This window comes from Orycteropus afer, unplaced genomic scaffold (assembly GCF_000298275.1).
Source record: "Orycteropus afer afer isolate SDZICR_OR568_19922 unplaced genomic scaffold, OryAfe1.0 scaffold00356, whole genome shotgun sequence".
Classification (NCBI taxonomy): domain Eukaryota; kingdom Metazoa; phylum Chordata; class Mammalia; order Tubulidentata; family Orycteropodidae; genus Orycteropus; species Orycteropus afer.
Window position 1 is genome coordinate 245,262 of NW_006921943.1, and position 18,258 is coordinate 263,519.

Genomic DNA, 18,258 nt, shown 5'->3' on the forward strand with positions numbered 1-18,258 from the left:
GGGAAAAAAGGCAGGTTCACATGTGTGTGCTCACTGTGACACGGGAGAAAAGGCAGGTTCACGTGTGTGTGCTCACTGTGACACGGGAGAAAAGGCAGGTTCATATGTGTGCTCACTGTCACACGGGAGAAAATGCAGGTTCATGTGTGTGTTCTCACTGCGACACAGGAGAAAATGCACGTTCATGTGTGTGTGCTCACTGCAACACGGGAGAAAATGCACGTTCATGTGTGTGTGCTCACTGCAACACGGGAGAAAATGCAGGTTCATGTGTGTGTGCTCACTGTGACACGTGAGAAAATGCAGGTTCATGTGTGTGTGCTCACTGTGACATGAGAAAAGGTAGGTTCATGTGTGTGCTCACTGTGACACGGGAGAAAATGCAGGTTCATGTGTGTGCTCACTGCGACACAGGAGAAAATGCAGGTTTGCATGTGCGTGCTCACTGTGACACGGGAGAAAATGCAGGTTCATGTGTGTGCTCACTGTGGGGAGAAAATGCAGGTTCGCGTGTGTGCTCACTGTGACACGGGAGAAAAGGCAGGTTCATATGCGTGCTCACTGTGACGCGGGAGAAAAGGCAGGTTCACGTGTGTGTGCTCACTGCGACACGGGAGAAAAGGCAGGTTCATGTGTGTGTGCTCACTGTGACACGGGAGAAAATGCAGGTTCACGTGTGTGTGCTCACAGTGACGTGTAATAATCCAACCACAACACAGTCCTTGTCCCTCTCTCCTGCTGTGGAACCGCCCACTGTTTCAGTCACAGGGTTCTTTCCTTCCTCCCTGTCCAGAGGAGAAAGGGCCCCTCCTCTTGTAGGAATCTAAGTCCCTGCCTGAGCCCTGGGTTCTGCAGCCCCTCCAGCTTTCTTGGGGTCCCACCCTATCTTGTCAGGAGTCCCAGCCCCCTGTCTTCTCAGAGGTCCTGGCCCCTATATTCTAAGGGATCCCACCCTATTTTTTGAGGGCCCAGCTCTATCTTCTCTAGGTCCCCACCTCCCCCACTATTCATGTCCTCAGCATGAGCCTGCAGCACATGCCCTGCAGTGCTGTCTACTGACTCCCCATCCCTCCCCACCCCTCCCTGCCTCTCTCCACCCCTCTCAGCCTCCCTGGACTCCAGGCAGTCCCACCTCCTTCAGGTCAGCTTCGGAGGAAGGACAGAGCAGTAAGCTGTGTGCACCTGCTGCTTCCTGTCCTTGCCTCCCATTTCCTCCCTCCCTACATCATAGCGTGAAACAGAGGCTCCAGCTTAACCTCCACCCTCACCAGTGCTGGCTGCAGCCGCCTCCTCACCTGCTTTGCAGGGACCCCCTCCAAGGTCACAGCAACCCCAAGGCCACGCCCACCCTGACTCCATGGTCAGTCCAAATGTTCCTGCTCCTCAGAACCTGCCCTGAGCCCCCTCCGTCTCCCTCTGCTCACCCCCTGACCCCACGCATGCATCCTGGCTGCACTGCAACTCCCTCAGTCCCAAACCCCCACTGCAACAGCAGCACACCACTTACTCACCTCCTCAAGCCAGAGCCCGGGACTCCCACTACATGCCTCCTTTCCCCACACACCTCCTTCTGCCGTGCGAACAAGTCACAGCAGTCCCCCTCCGAAACTGACCCCAGATGTGCCCGTCTACATCCTCCTTCCTTCTGGACAAGGGCGAGGGGAGAGAAGGAAAGGTGATTGATTTCAAATCCAAGTTAGATCACACCTCTGTGCTTCAACTCACAACCTGGATAAACCCCACACTCCCCCACCTTGGCCCAGCAGGCCACAGGCCTGGCCCTGCCTCTCTGTCCCCCTCCTCCCTCTCAGCACCCCGCCCTCTGCTCCTTCAACATTGCTGCCCCCTCCCACTCCACAACTCTGTACACTGGGTCTCCCCTGTCTGGCAGGGCTTCCCCGAGCTCTTTCATCCCAGCTTCCCTCAGCTTAGTGTCCCCTCCTCAGAAAAGTCCCTTCTTACATCCTACTCCACTGCTCCAGACCATGGGACCCACTTCCCAATCTGTCACTATGAACTCAGCTTTCTACAACTGCCTCTTTGTCTAGCTCAGAAGCCTAAAGACACCTACTATGTCTGAGTTCCTCACCGTTTGCACACCTAACACCAAGCATGGTATGTGGCACTTAGTAGGGCCTCAAATATTTGATGAGTGAATTAAATAAAGGACATTTCCTCTATTTTTCATATCAGATTACTGGATGACAGGTTCTATTCCCAGAGTACTGCCTTTCAAGCTTAAATTGGTGTCCTTAATCTTTCTTTTTTGTCTTTTAATTTCTTTGAAAAACAGACCACAAATATGTACACTGTTGGCCGAGTTAGCTGTGACATCGAATTAAAAGTGGAAAATGTGAAATCAGGCAACGACTGTGAGGATGGTGCAAGACCAGGCAGCGTTTTGTTCTGTTGTACCTAAGGTCGCTAAGAGTCAGAACCAACTGGACGGCACCTATCAACGGGAGCAAGGTTGACTCCGAGTCCTGCACTATGCAGACTACATGAGCCTTACTTCCTCCACTGTCATGTATTTGTCTACAATCACACGAACTCAAGGGGCCCCACACAATACCCAGCAAACGGCTGGTGCTCCGTAAACGCTACCTGCTGCCACTAAGTCAATCCCCAGTCACTGCAACTACTTCTGTAGAGATACCACCTCGGAAACCCAAGGAAGGGTCACTTTTTCTTTTTCCCCCAGCACAGAGTAGGACTGTCCCTCAGGGTCTCCAAGGCTGTAATATTTATGAGGGCAGATTGTCAGATCTTCCTCCCATGGAGCAGCTGGTGGGATCAAACTGCTGACCTTTTAGTTATGAACCAACCACTTAACCAGTGCAACCATCAGTTAATGGAGATTCCTCTGGTCTTGGCACAGAGGGTCCCGGCACAGACTTGCCATGGCAGAAAAGACTCCCAAAATACCAGAAACGAAGGAATTCAGAAAGCATTGGGGCTATCAAGGGAGTGTGCTCTAACCTCTCTCCCTCTCAAGGGCCTTCATCAACTGGGAAAGGAAGAAATGTGGAACACACTTTAATAAAAGGAAAATTAAATTCAGTTGTCACTTTGAGAAGTTGAGTTCCAGAAAACTAGTCTGATAACGATGGTGCTGACAGGCGATGACTCACACATCAAACTCTTGTGCACACTCATCTCCCACCATTCTATTCTGAGAGAGCCCTAAACAGTAACCAGTAGATGCAGCATCATAACCTGCCCTGAAGGTCCCACTCCAGGAGCCCCCAAGCATGGCCAACCATGTCTACTCACCCATCCAGGGACACAGCACCGTCCTGACAGCACCCTTGGCAGCTGGCATGGTGCCTCAGTGGGTCTGCAGTGGGCCTGATGCCTGGCCCCTTCCTGGAAAGCAACATGAAAGACTCAATTACCTAACTTCCCAATGAGAAACTCTGTTCCCTTCTGCAAACTCCATCAACATCTAAGATTACTCACCGTGAAAGTTCATTTCTGCTTAAAAGAAAGGGAGGGAGGACAAAAGGAGGAGGGAGAGGGAAAGAAGAAGGAAAGGAAGGAGGGAGGGAATACGTCGCAGTGTCCTGACAAGCTGCCTAAAGACTGCAGTTTCCTCTGAGGAGCAACCCCCTCAGGTCTAACACCCACACTCAGTACAGGCAGCCACCATATCAGAGCTGCTTGAAAATGTATTTAATGGAAACAAAGAAGAGTAACGAGACACAGATTGACTGGCCAGTTTCAATGACCCAACAACAGAAACCTAACACAGATAGTATCCTTTTTTTGTTACTTGTAGATTTGTGAACCAGAGCTGTGGGCAAATCTAGGACCTAGTCGGTCTCTGAGGGAAACAACGCACACCTGCCCAGTCTCCCGAGGGGTCAAACACTGAACCACAAGTTCTTTTTATTTATTGCTTCACATTTAACATCTCACCTTCAAGGGAACATATTTTGATTGGTCCTTTTTTTAACCTTTATTTTAGTGACACATAAAACAATGGTGCATCTGTCCTCAGTTGCTTTTTAAATACTACGAAACATGATCATACTTGATGCAGTAAATTCTTTTCAGAAGCTCCCAAAATACAGTTTGAAACCAGTTCTCAAAACTGCAGCACCTGTCTGGCAAGGCTCTCGTGTTAGTTAGGTGCTAACGAGTAAATGACAGGCACACAGCAAAGGACATGACTCATTGCTTCCCACTTCCAGGCCACAGCCCACAGGATGCCTGCCAGATGTCCTGTTCCCCCTGCCAGGGTCGGAAAGCTGCTTCTTGAAGCAATGGACAACACACACACATCAATGACCTGAGCCACATCCCACCCCTCACGACTCAAGTGGAGACTAGAATCTACAGAATCCCTGACATGAAGTTAGTTCACCAGTGCCATTGCTTGGAACCAAGTTGACACTTAAATTGGTTCATTCAGAGTTGGACGGCCTGCAGTGTTCCCGACCAGGTTGATCTCCAGGATCAATGTGGACTGAGAGCCCAAAAGGACATGGGCGGTACTTGCACCAAAAAGGAACAGTCCTGAGGACTTGGCAAAGAGAGGAATAAGCCCTGTGGAATTACAGTCCAGAGCATAAGACTCCTGAGAACACACAAACAAAGTACGCTCACAGTTGGAACATCTAGGGCAGTACCTGCCTCCTCAATCACTCATGTCAGAGACAGGCTGCCACTTTCTGCTTCTGCTGATGAACAACACACAGCAGCACAGAAAGCCTTCCACAGTGCTCTCCAGGCCACCTGGTCAGCTTCCTGATCAATATGCACGGAAAAGCTGGTAAGACATTAGTTTTAGTAGTTCTCCAGAAGAAAGTACAGGAGGCTGTGCACTGAAAATTTCCCTAATGTTCTGCCCTTCTCTTTCGTAGAGATCTTCAGAAGATGTCAGAACTATTATGCAATGAAGATGAATACTCTGTCAGACCAGACTGTTCCATTGCATTTGGTAACTTCACTCGGAGGATCAACCAGCAACATAACCATCCCGGGTCTCTTTCAACAAAGATAAATCAGTCTGACCTGCAGACGGTAATCAAGCTGAGGCTCCTTATCATAATCTGTGTGTGGGCCAGGGTCAGCCAGTGGGGTCACACCTGCCAGCTCTGTTGACAATAAAAGGTGCTGGGAAGATTTCTTCTCCAATTGGTGAGCTGATCCTAAAATTCATACTAAACTGCAAGGGGCCAAGAGTCACCAAAAAGCTCTTGAAAAAGAAGGAAACTGGAAGACTCACACTTCTAAATTCAAAATCTTCTGTCAAACAACAGTAAAGAAGACAGTGTGTTTCCAGCATAAGAATAGACATACAGATTATGGACTGGAATTGTGAGTCCAGAAATAGCCCTTACATGAGGTCAGTTGATTTTCAACAAGGATGTCAGGACAATGAGGGGAAGAAGAGTCTTTGATAAATGGTTCTCAAAGGGGGAAAAAAGAGGGGCCCTAGTGGTGCAGCTGCTAACCAAAAGGTCAGCCATTTGAACCCACCAGCTGCTCTGTGGGAAAAAAAGATGAGCAGTCTGCTCCTATCAAGATTGACAGCCTTGGAAACCCTACGGGACCGTTCTACTCTGTCCTGTAGGGCCACCATGAGTCAGAATCCAGTCCACGGTAGTGGGTTTGGGTACAAACAGAAACATGATAACCGTCAAGAATGCAAACTGAAAAAAAAAAAAAAAACACAACGTAGAAAAGTAAACACTGTACAAAAGAAAAAAAATTTAGCAGTTTTGAGACACTGTACAGTCTATTTTCAAGAAAAATGCTATTTTTTTTAAAGAAAAAAAATTAGAAGTTTTGAGACATTGTACAATCTATTTTCAAGAAAAATTTTCAAGAAAAATGCTATTTTTAAGAACTTAATAGTACATAATAAAATGAGGAAACCTTGGAGAGAAATGAATCAGGAAAAAAATGAAAAATTACCTCATTTCCTAAAAAACAAAAAAAGTAAGCCAATTGTTCTTGGTACTATCCCTCCGCGGGTCAAGGAGAGAGGTGTAGTTACAGGGTAGGGCGGTTCAGGACCAGGGACGCTGCACACATCTGCCTCCTGGCTCACGTCACTTCTCTGCAAACGGCTGTCAGGACAATGCCGTGAGGGGAAGAAGCGTCTTTCTGACTCTCTGACCCCTTGAGAAAGCAGCCGCAGCCCCCTGTCACCTCCCTCCCCACTCACTCTTCCAAGGTGCCTTTCTCTCCGGGCCCAGAGCAGGGCAGGCCCAGGCCCAGGCCCAGGCCCAGGCCCGCTCTCAGAGGGAGGAGACTGGGCAGAGCAGGCCCAGGAGGTCCAAGCTGGCTGCCTAGCGGTGGCGCGTGCCCACGCCCGAGTCCCGGGCCCAAGGGGAAACCTAGAGCGTCACTCGCCAGTTCTCCACGACCACATTCCAGGTCCCTGAGTTGTGAAGTCATAAGGAGACGAGAGGGGGGCTCCGGCCCTAGAACGGCGAACGCAGAGCCCGACGACTCAGGGGACGTCTCCGGCGCGTGGTGGTGGAGACTGGAGCTGTGCACCTGTGTGCTCCCGTACGCGCCCCCCAGGCCGGTGACCTAAGAGGACAGGTGACTCTCAGCCGCCCTCGCCCTGGCCCACTGCGCCCAGCACTGTGAGAGGAAACGGGTGAGAGGGCATTTTGGGAGCTACATATTGTGGTACCGAGCGTTTCCGAGTGGGAGACTTCCCAGCTTTAAAGCGAGACGCGCGCGCCCTGCCGGGGCGGGGACCCTACAAATCAACGGGGACCACGGGCGGGCGCAGCGGTGAGGGACTGCCCAACGCTCACCCACCGCGTCCGGACAGTCACCTGAGCCCGACGGCGCCCGCTGGAGGCCCGTGGCCGCGCAAGAGTTGCCTCAGTGCCCAGCCGCGTCCGGTCGCCATGGAGACCACGCTGCCCGCGCGCGTGCGCAGGCCTGGGGGCGGAGCTGAAGCTGACACCGCCCGGCTGTGCGCCCGCAGCAGTGTTCTAGAAACTTCCGGGATAGCTTCTCTCGAAGACTCGCCTGTCCAGTCGATCCCCAGCACAACGGAACTCTGCGAGTTACTGATGGGGCGGACTCAGAGGCCTCGGGGCTGCAATCCCAGGAGCATCCCCACAGAGGATTTTCCACGAGGCCTCCGCGTTAGAGTATCTAAAACGCAAGGACTCAATGCCCTGCCTTTAAGGCATGCAGGGCCCCAATCCTTAAATCATGCCCTCTGAAATTGCTCCTGTCTTTTCTGTAAAACATTAATAGTTCTGTTTAAACCCCGTGGGACAGCGGTGGAAGCTACCCCAGGCGCATAGCACCGCCTTCCGGCCTCTCCCAGTGCACAGACGCGACGACCCGCGTGGGGGAGCCTGGGAGAGTCGGAAGGGGCGGTGCGAGGTCTTCCGTTCGTTGTGGGAGATGAAGTCCTTTATGCCGCCCGCCGCGACCACTGTGCGTGTCCTCGAACTACTGTTCCCAGAATTCCACACGGGTTCCCAAGGTGCTGTGCGAAGGCATGGCGGGGGGAGGTGGCGTGTTAGCGTAGAAGGAAACCAGAGCAATTAAGCTTAAGTTCACATTGGGTCGAAGGAAAGGGAAGGGACCCTCATCTGTCTGGGGGCTTCCGTCCTAACAGCGCTGTTGGAGCGAACGTGTTTGTCGAACACGCCGGGTGGGATCCCTGTGCGGATGTGTGGGCCAGCTCTTGTCTGGCGGGTGTGCAGCGGGCGGTGAAGCTTTGCTGGTTGTAGTTGCCTCCACCCCAAGGGGAGCGGCTCTGTGTGACCATGATTTGGGGTCTTCTGCGAGCCGTGCAGCATACGGAAAAGCTGCACAGGTCCGCAGGGGCGCGAGCGTTTGGCTCCCACTTTGTGCTGAACAAAGCTAGCTTGAAAACTGAGTCCAGCTTGAGATGGGGGCGGCCTAGAGCTGTCCGTGGGGTCACCCCACGAACCATCTGGACGCAGGAACGGGCCCCCCGCAGAGCGAAGGAGGACGGCAGCAAACAAGTGTCTGTGCACAGAAGTCAAAGAGGAGAAACCGTTGTGTCAACGTCACAGAAAGGTAAACAAGAGAGCCCCAGTGATCAGAAGTCCACCCACAAACATGGCAAAAGCCACCAGCCTTTCCACACAGAGCTCAGTGCTAAAAATGGAAAAGTCACGCGAACTGGAAGTTGGAACCCTTAAGTACAAGTTAGTGTCAGAACATAGGCCTGCAATTTTCTTCGCAAATTCGAACTCAGATTTGGAAGTTGATCTTGACCCTTAAGTACAAGTTAGTGTCAGAACATAGGCCTGCAATTTTCTTCGCAAATTCGAACTCAGATTTGGAAGTTGATCTTGACCCTTAAGTACAAGTTAGTGTCAGAACATAGGCCTGCAATTTTCTTCGCAAATTCGAACTCAGATGTGGAAGTTGATCTTGAATTTGATATAACGTGGTTGCACTGTGTCTAGATATTTTCTCTCAATTTGTATTAGTTGCATACAATGTAACCATTGTTTCATACTTGATAGCTACAGGGGATTTCTCAGATGTTATTTAATCTCATCTGAGTCTCTTTCTGGGTGCATATTTCCTTTTTAAGTTTGAGGCGCACCCCCTAACTCACACAACCGAACGTTAAACGGGAATTTTCCTCTTGGTTTTCTTAATGTCCAGGTCACATTGCTGTTCACAAATTTGTCTATACTCGATTTATTCTATACTTTGTACACCCTCTGTAGACTATTTATCCTTGGTACTTAGGGGCTAGTGGTAATTAGTTTGCCAAAGGAATCCTACACACAAATAACTTCTCAATTGAGAAGAAAATAGACACACAACATGAAACAAATCATTTGAAAAAGCAGATTAATGATGCTACAAAGATTGCATACTTTGTTGTTGAGTGCCAGGTGAATCAGGCCCAACTCAGTGACACCCCGGGACTGAGTAGAACTATCGCTCAGGGTTTCTTTCCTAGGCTGCATCCTACAGGAGCTGATCACCTAGGCTTTTCTCCTGTGGAGCAGGTGGTAGGTTCAAACCACTGACCTTCCAGTTAGCAGCTGAGCACTTACCATTGCGCCACCAGACCTCACAGGAAGAGTACTAGAAAGAATATGATGAAGAGTAATAGGATAAATAAATAGGAAATCAATTAATGAATCATAAATCAACAGGGAAACATTCTGTGGTTAAGCTTAGTAAACATTTAATGAGTGATAATTGTTACCCCCAGATCCTGAGTTAGACCCTTTATACTACAGAATGGCAAAAGTCCAAAACAGCCTCGTCCTCAGTGTGACACAAAACATAGCAGAACACATGTAAAATAGGAAGGACAAACTGTAGTTTTGTTAGGGAAAGTCAGAAAAGTTTCCACAAATGAGAGAAGGCATGTTTAACTGAAGTTTGTATTTATTTCGTTTCACAAGTAATTTGTAGAGAAAATAGTTAAGTATAAGGAGGCAAAAAAAGTGCCTCGGACTTGTTATTTTGGTAACACTGTAAGATGTGCCTTGAATGTCAGACTGAGATTTTATGGGGCCCTGAGCCTGGTGAGAAGGCCGCCTTGGATGAAGCCAGTTCCCGGAGGGCATCCAGGAGTGAGTCCCCAGCCCTGCTGGGAAGCTAGGTGGCACGTCACGGCACCCACCCCAGGAGGGTAGAGGATGGCTGAAACAGGGCAAGAGTGAGGGCTGTAAGCTGCAGGTGGGAGGTCTGAAAAGACCAGGAAGGCAGGCAACGGGAGAGGGCTGTAAAGGAACACTTAAACACAGACCTCAAAACTGTGGAGCCTGGATAATAGTCGGTGCAGGGCTTTACACAAGAGGACGTCCAGTGAATGCTTGAGGTGCACGAGGAGAGGACAGGGCCTCCAGATGCCCTGAGCAAGGCAGGAAAGGGCGTAAAGGGAGGGGCACTCGGATCCAGGGCCCGATTCAGACAGCGGAACAATGGGGCTCCCTGTTACTGTTCTTAGCTTGGGCCTTGGCCCACGACTGGCAGCTCATGTGTAGTCAGTTTATCGTTGGCCATTAGTAAAGAAAGCCTGGGCTGACATGTTCTTATTGTGGGCCTCAGCTGCACCTGCTGAGGAGGTCGGCTTTGTGGCGACAATTACAGTTCGGATCAATCCAATGAATTACGGAAGTTTGTTACATGCCATCTTTCAAGTTAAGAACCTCTACTGAAACCTTCAGGAACTGTGTTATGCTAAAGAGTACTTTTAACTAAGTTGTTTTACAAAGATGGAGTGCTGGGCTCTGCTCCCAGGATGCTGCTGAGGGGGCCTGGAAATTTGTTCTTCCAGATAGTGTCTTCAGGTGGCCGTGATTCACAGGAAGGTTCAACAGCTGCTCCTGGCATGAGTAGAACACCGCCCCCTGCGCTTAGAGCCCCTTCCCTCTCCCGAGAACACTGGAGCCTGCGCAGTCTAGGTGATACCTGGCCCGTGGGGGACTCACTGTCATTTGCTCTTTACAGTGAAGGAAGCTGGGAGAGATTTGACCTACTTCATGGTGGTGCTTATTGGAGTCGGCATTACAGGTGGGAAAACAGCAAGTATAATCACCCTGCATGTTTTTGTCTCCTGTTTTGTCATTGTCCTGCTTTGCTTCATCTTCTTTTCCTGTGATTTGCAGGTGGCTTGTTTTACGTGATTTTTAGAGAACTTTTTTCTTCATCCAGCCCTAATAAGATCTATGGAAAAGCCTTAGAGAGATGCAGATCACATCCCGAGGTTAGTGCTCAGGTTTGAGCCGCCTGGGTTCTGCCGATGCCAGGGGAAGGAGCTGGGGAGGTCAGTGCCATTTCTGACGCTAGTGCAACTCACGCATTGACACACACGGGTCAAGTTATGATGCTGTTTCCCAGTCTTTGTTCCATAGCTCAAAACACTTTAAGAACAAACAAAGGTCAGTATACGTCTGTGTTCATCCTTATTGTACAAGAGAGAGTCACATTACCAGTTTTTGGTAGATTTTAGGTGCTGAGAATCCACAGCGTTAAACTCAGGGTCAGTTTCCAGTTCCTGCTGATGACAGCAATGTGGACACTTCCTGAAGGCGTTGGATGCCAGGCACCACGCTTAGTGTCCAGGGCGTTGGCTTCCTTCACTCTCACAGAGCCAGTGGAGTTAGATACCGTTATTCACCCCTGTCCACAGAAGGGGAGACTGATATGTAATGAATGGGTCATGGCTCTAGGAAACAGGCGGGCCAAAACCTGAATCCAGATTGAGTTGATTCAAGTCTCATGCTCTAACCACTACCTGCCTAAACCATCCCCTGGGAGGAGTCGACCTCCCAGGAGGAGAGCTGCCTCAGTTCTTAGAAGGATCTTGTCCGAAAGGAAGGCTTTATGTGATGGCCTTTCAGACACAGATAGAAAGTCTGGGTAACTTGTAAAGCTTAGCATGGAACAGTGTTAGAATGGTAACTCGTTATGAAACCTCAGTTCTCTAACTGGAAAGCTAATGGCAGAGAGCGCTGTAAACATTAGTGTTCTCACACACAAGCCAAGGAGTGATGCCAGGGCGGCAGAGACTATGCACCATACAGATGGAGGAGATACAAGCCCACCACTCAGTGTCCGGGCAGTCACTTTGCCCTGCCATCATCACCGCCTCTCTTGGCAGGGAGAAAACCACAGAAGGTAGTGGTCCCCGGCATCCCTCTGTTTGAAAATTCTGCTTTCTCTCTGACTTGGACCCTGGGCCATCTGTGGGGTCATGGCAGGCGGAGCTTGAGCAGTGTCCCCAAGGCAACATCATCGCCAGGAATAACCACATGGTCCAGAATCCAAACCATGCCCAACAAACAGCACTCATTGCAGACAAGGTGGTGAATGTGGAAACACTTGAGGCTGCACACTCCAAAGAGAAACAGAGGTGCTGAGTGGGCTGTAGGACTTCCATTGGACTGTCAGTGCTGTGAGCAAATGGCACTACAGAAGACACCTGAGAGTGGGTGGCTGTTAATGGGGCTGCAGCACTGTGTGCTGCCAGAGAGAGCCCCAGGAGTAACATCTAAGCACAGCAGTCACCTTGTGGACATTCAGGGCCTGCCTAAGGATAGACGTGACGCTCCGATGCTGACCGTTTCATCGGCTGCAGTCAGTGACTTGGACGTCTGTTCCCTTTGTCACAGCCACACAGTTCAATTTCTGTCATCATGCACATTACACCTTCTTTATGCCTGAAAAATACGATCCTGAAGGTCTTCCACAGAGAACATAACGTTCTTCTACATCAGGACCAGTGTTTGTCTTGGTCGACATCGTGTGTTTTCTAGAGACGGTTCCAGACTGGTTGTGTCTCAAGTTCCATGAAAAACTCCATTTCATTGTGAGTTTCCCATTAGGAATCACCAGTTCATGCCTCTAGACCTGGTTTGTTTTAAATATCTCATTATTAAGTGATTTTTTTTCATTATGTTTAATTTCTTAAAACATCACGTGCGTCTCCTAGCTCCCAGCACCATTGTTCCTGTTGCGCTGACTCCAACTCCTGTCGACGCTACGCGTGCGCACTAGAGGTGATCCAGGGGTTTCCAGGACTGCGACCTTTCAGAAGCTGAGCCCCACGCCTTCCTCCTGAGGCGACCTTCCAGCTGGTGGTCGTGCACTTAACCTTTTGCACCACCAGGCAGCCAGCTGGTTACTGCTAGAGCCCATTAGCTAACTGTCCTGGGGAATATTCACACAGACGCCGAGGGATTGTTAAACACATACTTGGGCACTTTGCTTTATGGCCTTTCTTTTTTAATGAGGAATGCGGGTACTGTCACATCAGCCCACATTTTGAAGCTCTGAGTAATGTTATGCATTCCCTATTTTAATCTCTGCGTGAAATCTTTCCAGAAATGACTTACAGGATGATTTTTGCATATCTACTACTGTTCCCCCAAAAGTGAATGACTTGGTTTGAAGAAACATCCCTGAGTGGTGCACACAGTTTGCGCTTGACGGGAAGCCCAAGGTTGGCAGTTGGAACCTCCCAGCAGTGCTGTGGAAAGAGGCCTGGTGCCCTCCTCCAGGAGAGACCACAGCCAGGAGGACCTCGTGGGGCAGTTCCGCTCTGCCACATGGCGGCACTACCAGTCAGAATGACCCCTGCCCCCACCAACACAGGAGGCTTTTAAAACATGCCACGTGCTGAGGAAGCCTTGTCCTCCCTTCTGCAGGTCATAGGTGTTTTTGGTGAGCCGATCAAAGGCTACGGGGAGACTACCCGGCGTGGGAGGCGACAGCATGTCAGGTACGGCCACGTGCTGGGTGTGGGAAGCTGGGGGACGTTGCTCGGTGAAGGGACTTAGACGTGTGTCCTTTCGGCGTCTTCTGACAGTTTCATTGAGTTTGTCAAAGACGGGCTGCGGCACATGCGCCTGAAGTTCTACATCCAGGGCTCGGAGCCGGGGAAGCGCGGGACCGTGCACCTGGAGGTGCAGGAGGTGCGGGGGGGCAGCGCAAGCACTGGGGGACGCGGGACGGTGCACCAGGAGGTGCAGGCGGGGGTGCGCACAGACGGGGCGCACAGCGATGCACCGGGAGGTGCGGGTAGAGGCGGGGGGACAGTGCACCTGGAAGTGTAGGAGGTGTGGGTGGCTGTGTGCACAGCACGGGGGAGGGGCAGGGGGTGGTGCACCTAGGGTCAAGAGGTCACACGGGACACCTACTCCATACTGTTTAAAGCCTTGAGCATAAGATTCACCCCTTAAAACACCTTTTTTTCAGAACCCAGAGACTGGTGAATATGAATACCGTTACTTATTTGTAGAGGTTGACAGCTATCCTGGGAGAGCTATTGTCATTGAGGATAATCGATCCTGAGACATCAGAAGAGTGGGGAGCCTGCCGGTTCCTGGTGAGAGTTGAGTGGGGCTGACAGCCTGGTCATCACGCTCCCTCTCGGGGTCTGAGACGGAAGGAGCGTGGTGACAGCGAATGCAGCAGGTGTTGGCTGCGTCAGGCAGACCCAACCAGAGAGTCCCCTTAGAGTGAAATCATGAACCAGAGCAGTTAGGCTGTCGGGCTGTCAGCCACGACAGGGCTCTGTGCAGTGGCATAAACTGGTGACTGGAGACTTGACACCATCTCAATAAAGTGGATTTCAGTATTGTACCTTCCGCATAGCGGGTACTGTGTGGTCTTTGGGGTCCGACCTCAGGTGACCAGGTGAGAATACTGGAGCTGTGCACTGAGCCACGTACCGAGGATGCTGCTCGGAGGGACCTAAAGGGCCGACAGATTTGGTATCTTGTTGTCGGTCACGTACCCCACCCGGAACGTATGTGGTGGAGGGTCCCCGCTCTAGAGTCGGAGCCTAGGTCATCCCCACCTTTCCCAGCAGGTGTGCCGACCTGTTAGGGCAGCACAGGTGCCTAGACTGGGAGGGTCCCCAGGGTGCCCCTTTACAATGTGCCAGCAGGACATGGGGACAAGTGAGGGGCATCTGACCGGAACACAATGCCCTTGTTGATGCCAGCAGCCTGTTTCATCAGGATATTTACAGGGATTGGGGGAAGTGACCTGACTATCCACGCCATCTGGTCACAGTGCTTGAAGCACGAAGGGCTCTGGACTCTGGTCCTGGTCTGCTGCCTCTGCCTGTGAGGGCCCTGAAGGCATCTGCTCGCTGCCCTCAGGGCTCCCTGCACACAGGTCCCTTTCAGAGACTGTCAGGTATTTGTCCAGAAGGACCCTCAGGCCATCTCCCTGCCTGAGCCATTTGCTTCCTCAGTTTTGGAAAGCATCAACCACTTGGAAAGTACACAAAAGAGCCCGGTTTTGTGGCCTGCGTAGCCAGCCTTCAAGGCCAGTCCTCTTCTGTCCTGGGCCTTGTCTCTTGTTCTGTTCCCACCCCTTTCCAGTGAAATTCCACGTCAGTATTGTCCTCACCTGAAACGGCAACATTTAAAGGCCGAGAGCTTCCCTGTCCCTCGCTCTGCCTGGAGGGGGGCTGGGAGTACTGGGGGAGGAGTCAGTCGGAACTTATCCCAGGACAGCACTAACTGACCTCGGGGCGTCTGTTAACACTGAGTAACACTGTCAACGTGGGATTCAGCTGGTTAAGCCAAGACACGTGTCCCTTGGTGTGTGTAGGGCTTTAGATCAGTTGTTTCCAGCGTGTGGGGCCACACCTGCAGCACCTGTGCCCCCAGGGAACGGGTTAGGGGTATAAACTCTGGGGACCCATCTCAGACCTAGGGACTTAAAGTCTGACTTTCAAGCCCTCAGTGAGGACCATGGCTTCATGTCCTGACAGATGAGGTGCGGTGTGAGGGCCACAGGAGAACTCTGGAAGGGGGATAGTGTGTGACACCACTGCCTAGAACAGAGTCCTGAGCTCAGGCAGGGTCAGGACACAACTCATCCTCCACCTCCCCATCTCCTTTCCCCACACTGGCTCTGGAGAAACTAGGCGGTAGACAGCTGGCCATGTTTGAGGCCCTAAGGTTGCTGGCGCTGTTTTCAAAAACCTAAACCCACAGTCCCAAATACCAAACTGACCGTAGGGATACCCAACAAAACCCTGTGCCCGGGACAGTTTTTCACATACAACAGGCTGTATATACATACATACTTAGTCGATCCCTGTCAATCCCTATGTGTGAAATCACCTACTCAAATTTATTTGTAACCCAAAATCCATACTCATGGTCCTTGCAAAGCCACATACAGATGTGCACACACCCACTGCCACTGAGCTGATGGTGAATCAGTGGCCCATAGGGTAGAGTGGAAATGTCCCACAGGGTTCCCAAGGCTGTCAGTCTTTATGGAAGCAAAGCCCAAACCAAACCCACCACCGTTGATTCCAACTCATCACCTTGGAGGACAAAGTAGAACTGCCCTATAAGAGCTCTAAGATGGTAGTCCTTACGCAAGCAGAGTGCCTCATCTTTCTCCCAAAGGCAGCTGGTGAATTACAACCGCTGACTTTTTGGGTAGCAGCCCAGCACTCTAACCACTGCCACCAAGGCCCCTCCAGACACACACAGAGATGGAGAAGTCTGAGCCATCCAGTGCACACATCTGGCTGAGGCGGGACAGGTGGCATTCTGTCTTCTTGTCTCAGCTCTCCTACTGTAACCAAGTGCCTGTGTAGAGTCTGTTGTGTGCACATCCATCCCCTCTGTGCTCTTCCCTGCTGCTGTCGCTGCCCAACATGCCCCCAGGGCCATCTGAAGGGCCAGCCGGTGCTGCCAACCACAAGAAGGCTGTGATGTGCCTTATGGAAAAACTACGAGAATTAGATCAGCTTTGTTCAGACCTGAATTACGGTGCTGCCGACCTTGAATTCAACAGTGAACCAACAATATGTGTTAAATAAGGTATCTTTAAGCAGAAACACCCAGTGAGATATTTCAACAAACGGATGCAAGACTAAAAGCACTCACTTATTTATGGTAAGAAATTTGGAAGACAGGTATCTGGTCAACTGACTGAAAGAGATCCCAAATTTGTGCCCATTCCAAAGAAAGCTGATCCAACAGAAGGCAGAAACTGTCTAACAATAGCACAAATAAAATTTTGCTGAAGATAATTCAAAAAGAGTTGTAGCAGTACATTGACAGGGAACTTCCAAGAACTCAAGCCAGATTCAGAAAAGGATGTGGAACAAGGGATATAAATGCTGATGTCAGATGGATCTTGGCTGAAAGCAGACAATACCAGGAAGATGTTTACCTGAGTTTTACTGCCTATGCAAAGGTGCTCAACTGTGGATAACAAATTATGAGTAACACTGAGAAGAATGGGGATTCCACGACATTTCATTGTGCTCATGAGGAACCGGTACATATACCAGGAGGCAGTCATTCAAACAGAACAAGCAAATACTATGTGGTTTAAAATCAGGAAAGGTGTGCATCAGGGTTGTATCCTTTCACTATACTGTAAGCTGAGCAAATAATGCAAGAAGCTAGACTATATAAAGAAGAACACGGCATCAGGATAGGAGGAAGACTCACTAACAACCTGCAATATGCAGATGACACAACCTTGCTTGCTGAAAGCAAAGAGGAGTTGAAGCACTTACTGATGAAGATCAAAGACTACAGCCTTGAGTATGGATTACACCTCAACATAAAGCAAAAATTCTCACAATTGCACCAATAAGCTTAGAGAAATGATTGAAGTTGTCAGGGAATTCAGTTTACTTGGATGCACAATCAATGCCCATGGATGTAGCAGTCAGGAAATCAAATGATGTAGTGCAATGGGCAAATATCCTGCAAAAGACCTCTTGAAAGTGTTAAAAAGCACAATGTGGAACAAAACTCAAAGTCATTAAAAAAAAAAAAAAAAGACCAGGTTTTGCTGGTCTGATAGAGCCTGATGGAACCCCTAAGACTATGGCCCCTAGCTTCCCTTCAGGTCTGGAATTGAACCTGTTCCTGTGGCTTCCAGCCAAACAAAAGACAGGCATATGAGCTGCACATTTACATTAGGAAGATACACTCCTTGGAGAGATCAATCATGGGAGAAGGGCTGTGTATGCACAGGGAGACAGCTCAGGGGGCAGGAGTGCGTGGGAGGGAAGGACACAGAGAAGAGGTGGCTATGGGGAGGAAGTGGGAGGAGGGCAGTTGCATTGTGGGAGATTACAATCAATGTCATAAGATAAAGTGTATGTGAACTGCTGTACGGAAGATGAATTTTCTCTGTAAGCTTTCACTCAAATCACAATAAAATAATTTTAAAAAAAGATGAACAACAACAACAAGTATTAAAAAGCAAAGATACGATTTTGAGGACTAAAGTGCTCCTGACCCAAGCCATAATATTTTCGATCACCTTATATGCATGTGAAAGTGGACAATGAATTTGGAAGGCCAAAGGAGAACGGATGCCTTTGAATTATGGGGTTGATGAAGAATATTGAACATACATGGACTGCCAGAACAATGCACAAATTTGTCTTGAAAGAAGTATAACCAAAATGTTCCACAGATGTGAGCATGGCTAAACTTTCTCTCAGACACTTTGGTCACGTTAGCAGGCGAAACCAGTTGCTGGAGAAAGACTTCAGGTTTGGTGAAGTAGAGAGTCAGTGAAAAATGAGAAGGCCCTCAACAAGATGGATTGACACAGTGGCGGCAACCATGGGCTCAAAAATAACAATGATTGTGCGGATAGTGCAGGAGCAGGCAGCGTTTCATTCTATGGTACATGGGGTCTCTGTGAGACAGAACCAATCTGACAGCACCTAGCAACTGCAACAAACAGAACACACGTAAAACAAAGGTAAGTATTCATCACTTTGCCAATACCAGTGACCTGAAGCTCACAGGAACCTAA

General features: G+C 50.0%; 2 protein-coding genes across 2 annotated transcripts in view; one reads left to right on the forward strand and one right to left on the reverse strand.

Moving 5' to 3' along the window:
• Positions 1-6,877, reverse strand: part of FBXO15 (F-box protein 15) — a 66,242-nt gene extending 59,365 nt beyond the window's left edge. Inside the window, exons 1-2 of the mRNA XM_007952725.2 lie at positions 6,801-6,877; positions 3,274-3,366 (exon numbers count right to left, since the gene is read on the reverse strand). Of these exons, the coding sequence (XP_007950916.2) occupies positions 3,274-3,366; positions 6,801-6,877 (170 nt within the window). The remainder of the gene's footprint in view (positions 1-3,273; positions 3,367-6,800) is intronic.
• Positions 6,878-7,754: 877 nt separating this feature from the next.
• TIMM21 (translocase of inner mitochondrial membrane 21) lies at positions 7,755-13,785 on the forward strand. Its single transcript, XM_007952726.1, has 6 exons — positions 7,755-8,031; positions 10,441-10,503; positions 10,599-10,696; positions 13,140-13,213; positions 13,301-13,406; positions 13,690-13,785. The coding sequence occupies exons 1-6, from the start codon at positions 7,755-7,757 to the stop codon at positions 13,783-13,785; spliced, it is 714 nt and encodes a 237-aa protein (XP_007950917.1).
• The last annotated feature ends 4,473 nt before the right edge of the window (positions 13,786-18,258 follow it).

What these genes read in the sequence shown, in the direction of transcription:
- TIMM21 (XM_007952726.1), top strand. Translation starts at nt 7,755, where the DNA reads ATGATTTGGGGTCTTCTGCGAGCCGTGCAGCATACGGAAAAGCTGCAC. An exon ending in TGTGTCAACGTCACAGAAAG is followed by an intron (nt 8,032 to 10,440) that starts GTAAACAAGAGA and finishes TGCTCTTTACAG; the next exon opens with TGAAGGAAGCTGGGAGAGAT. An exon ending in TGCACCTGGAGGTGCAGGAG is followed by an intron (nt 13,407 to 13,689) that starts GTGCGGGGGGGC and finishes CCTTTTTTTCAG; the next exon opens with AACCCAGAGACTGGTGAATA.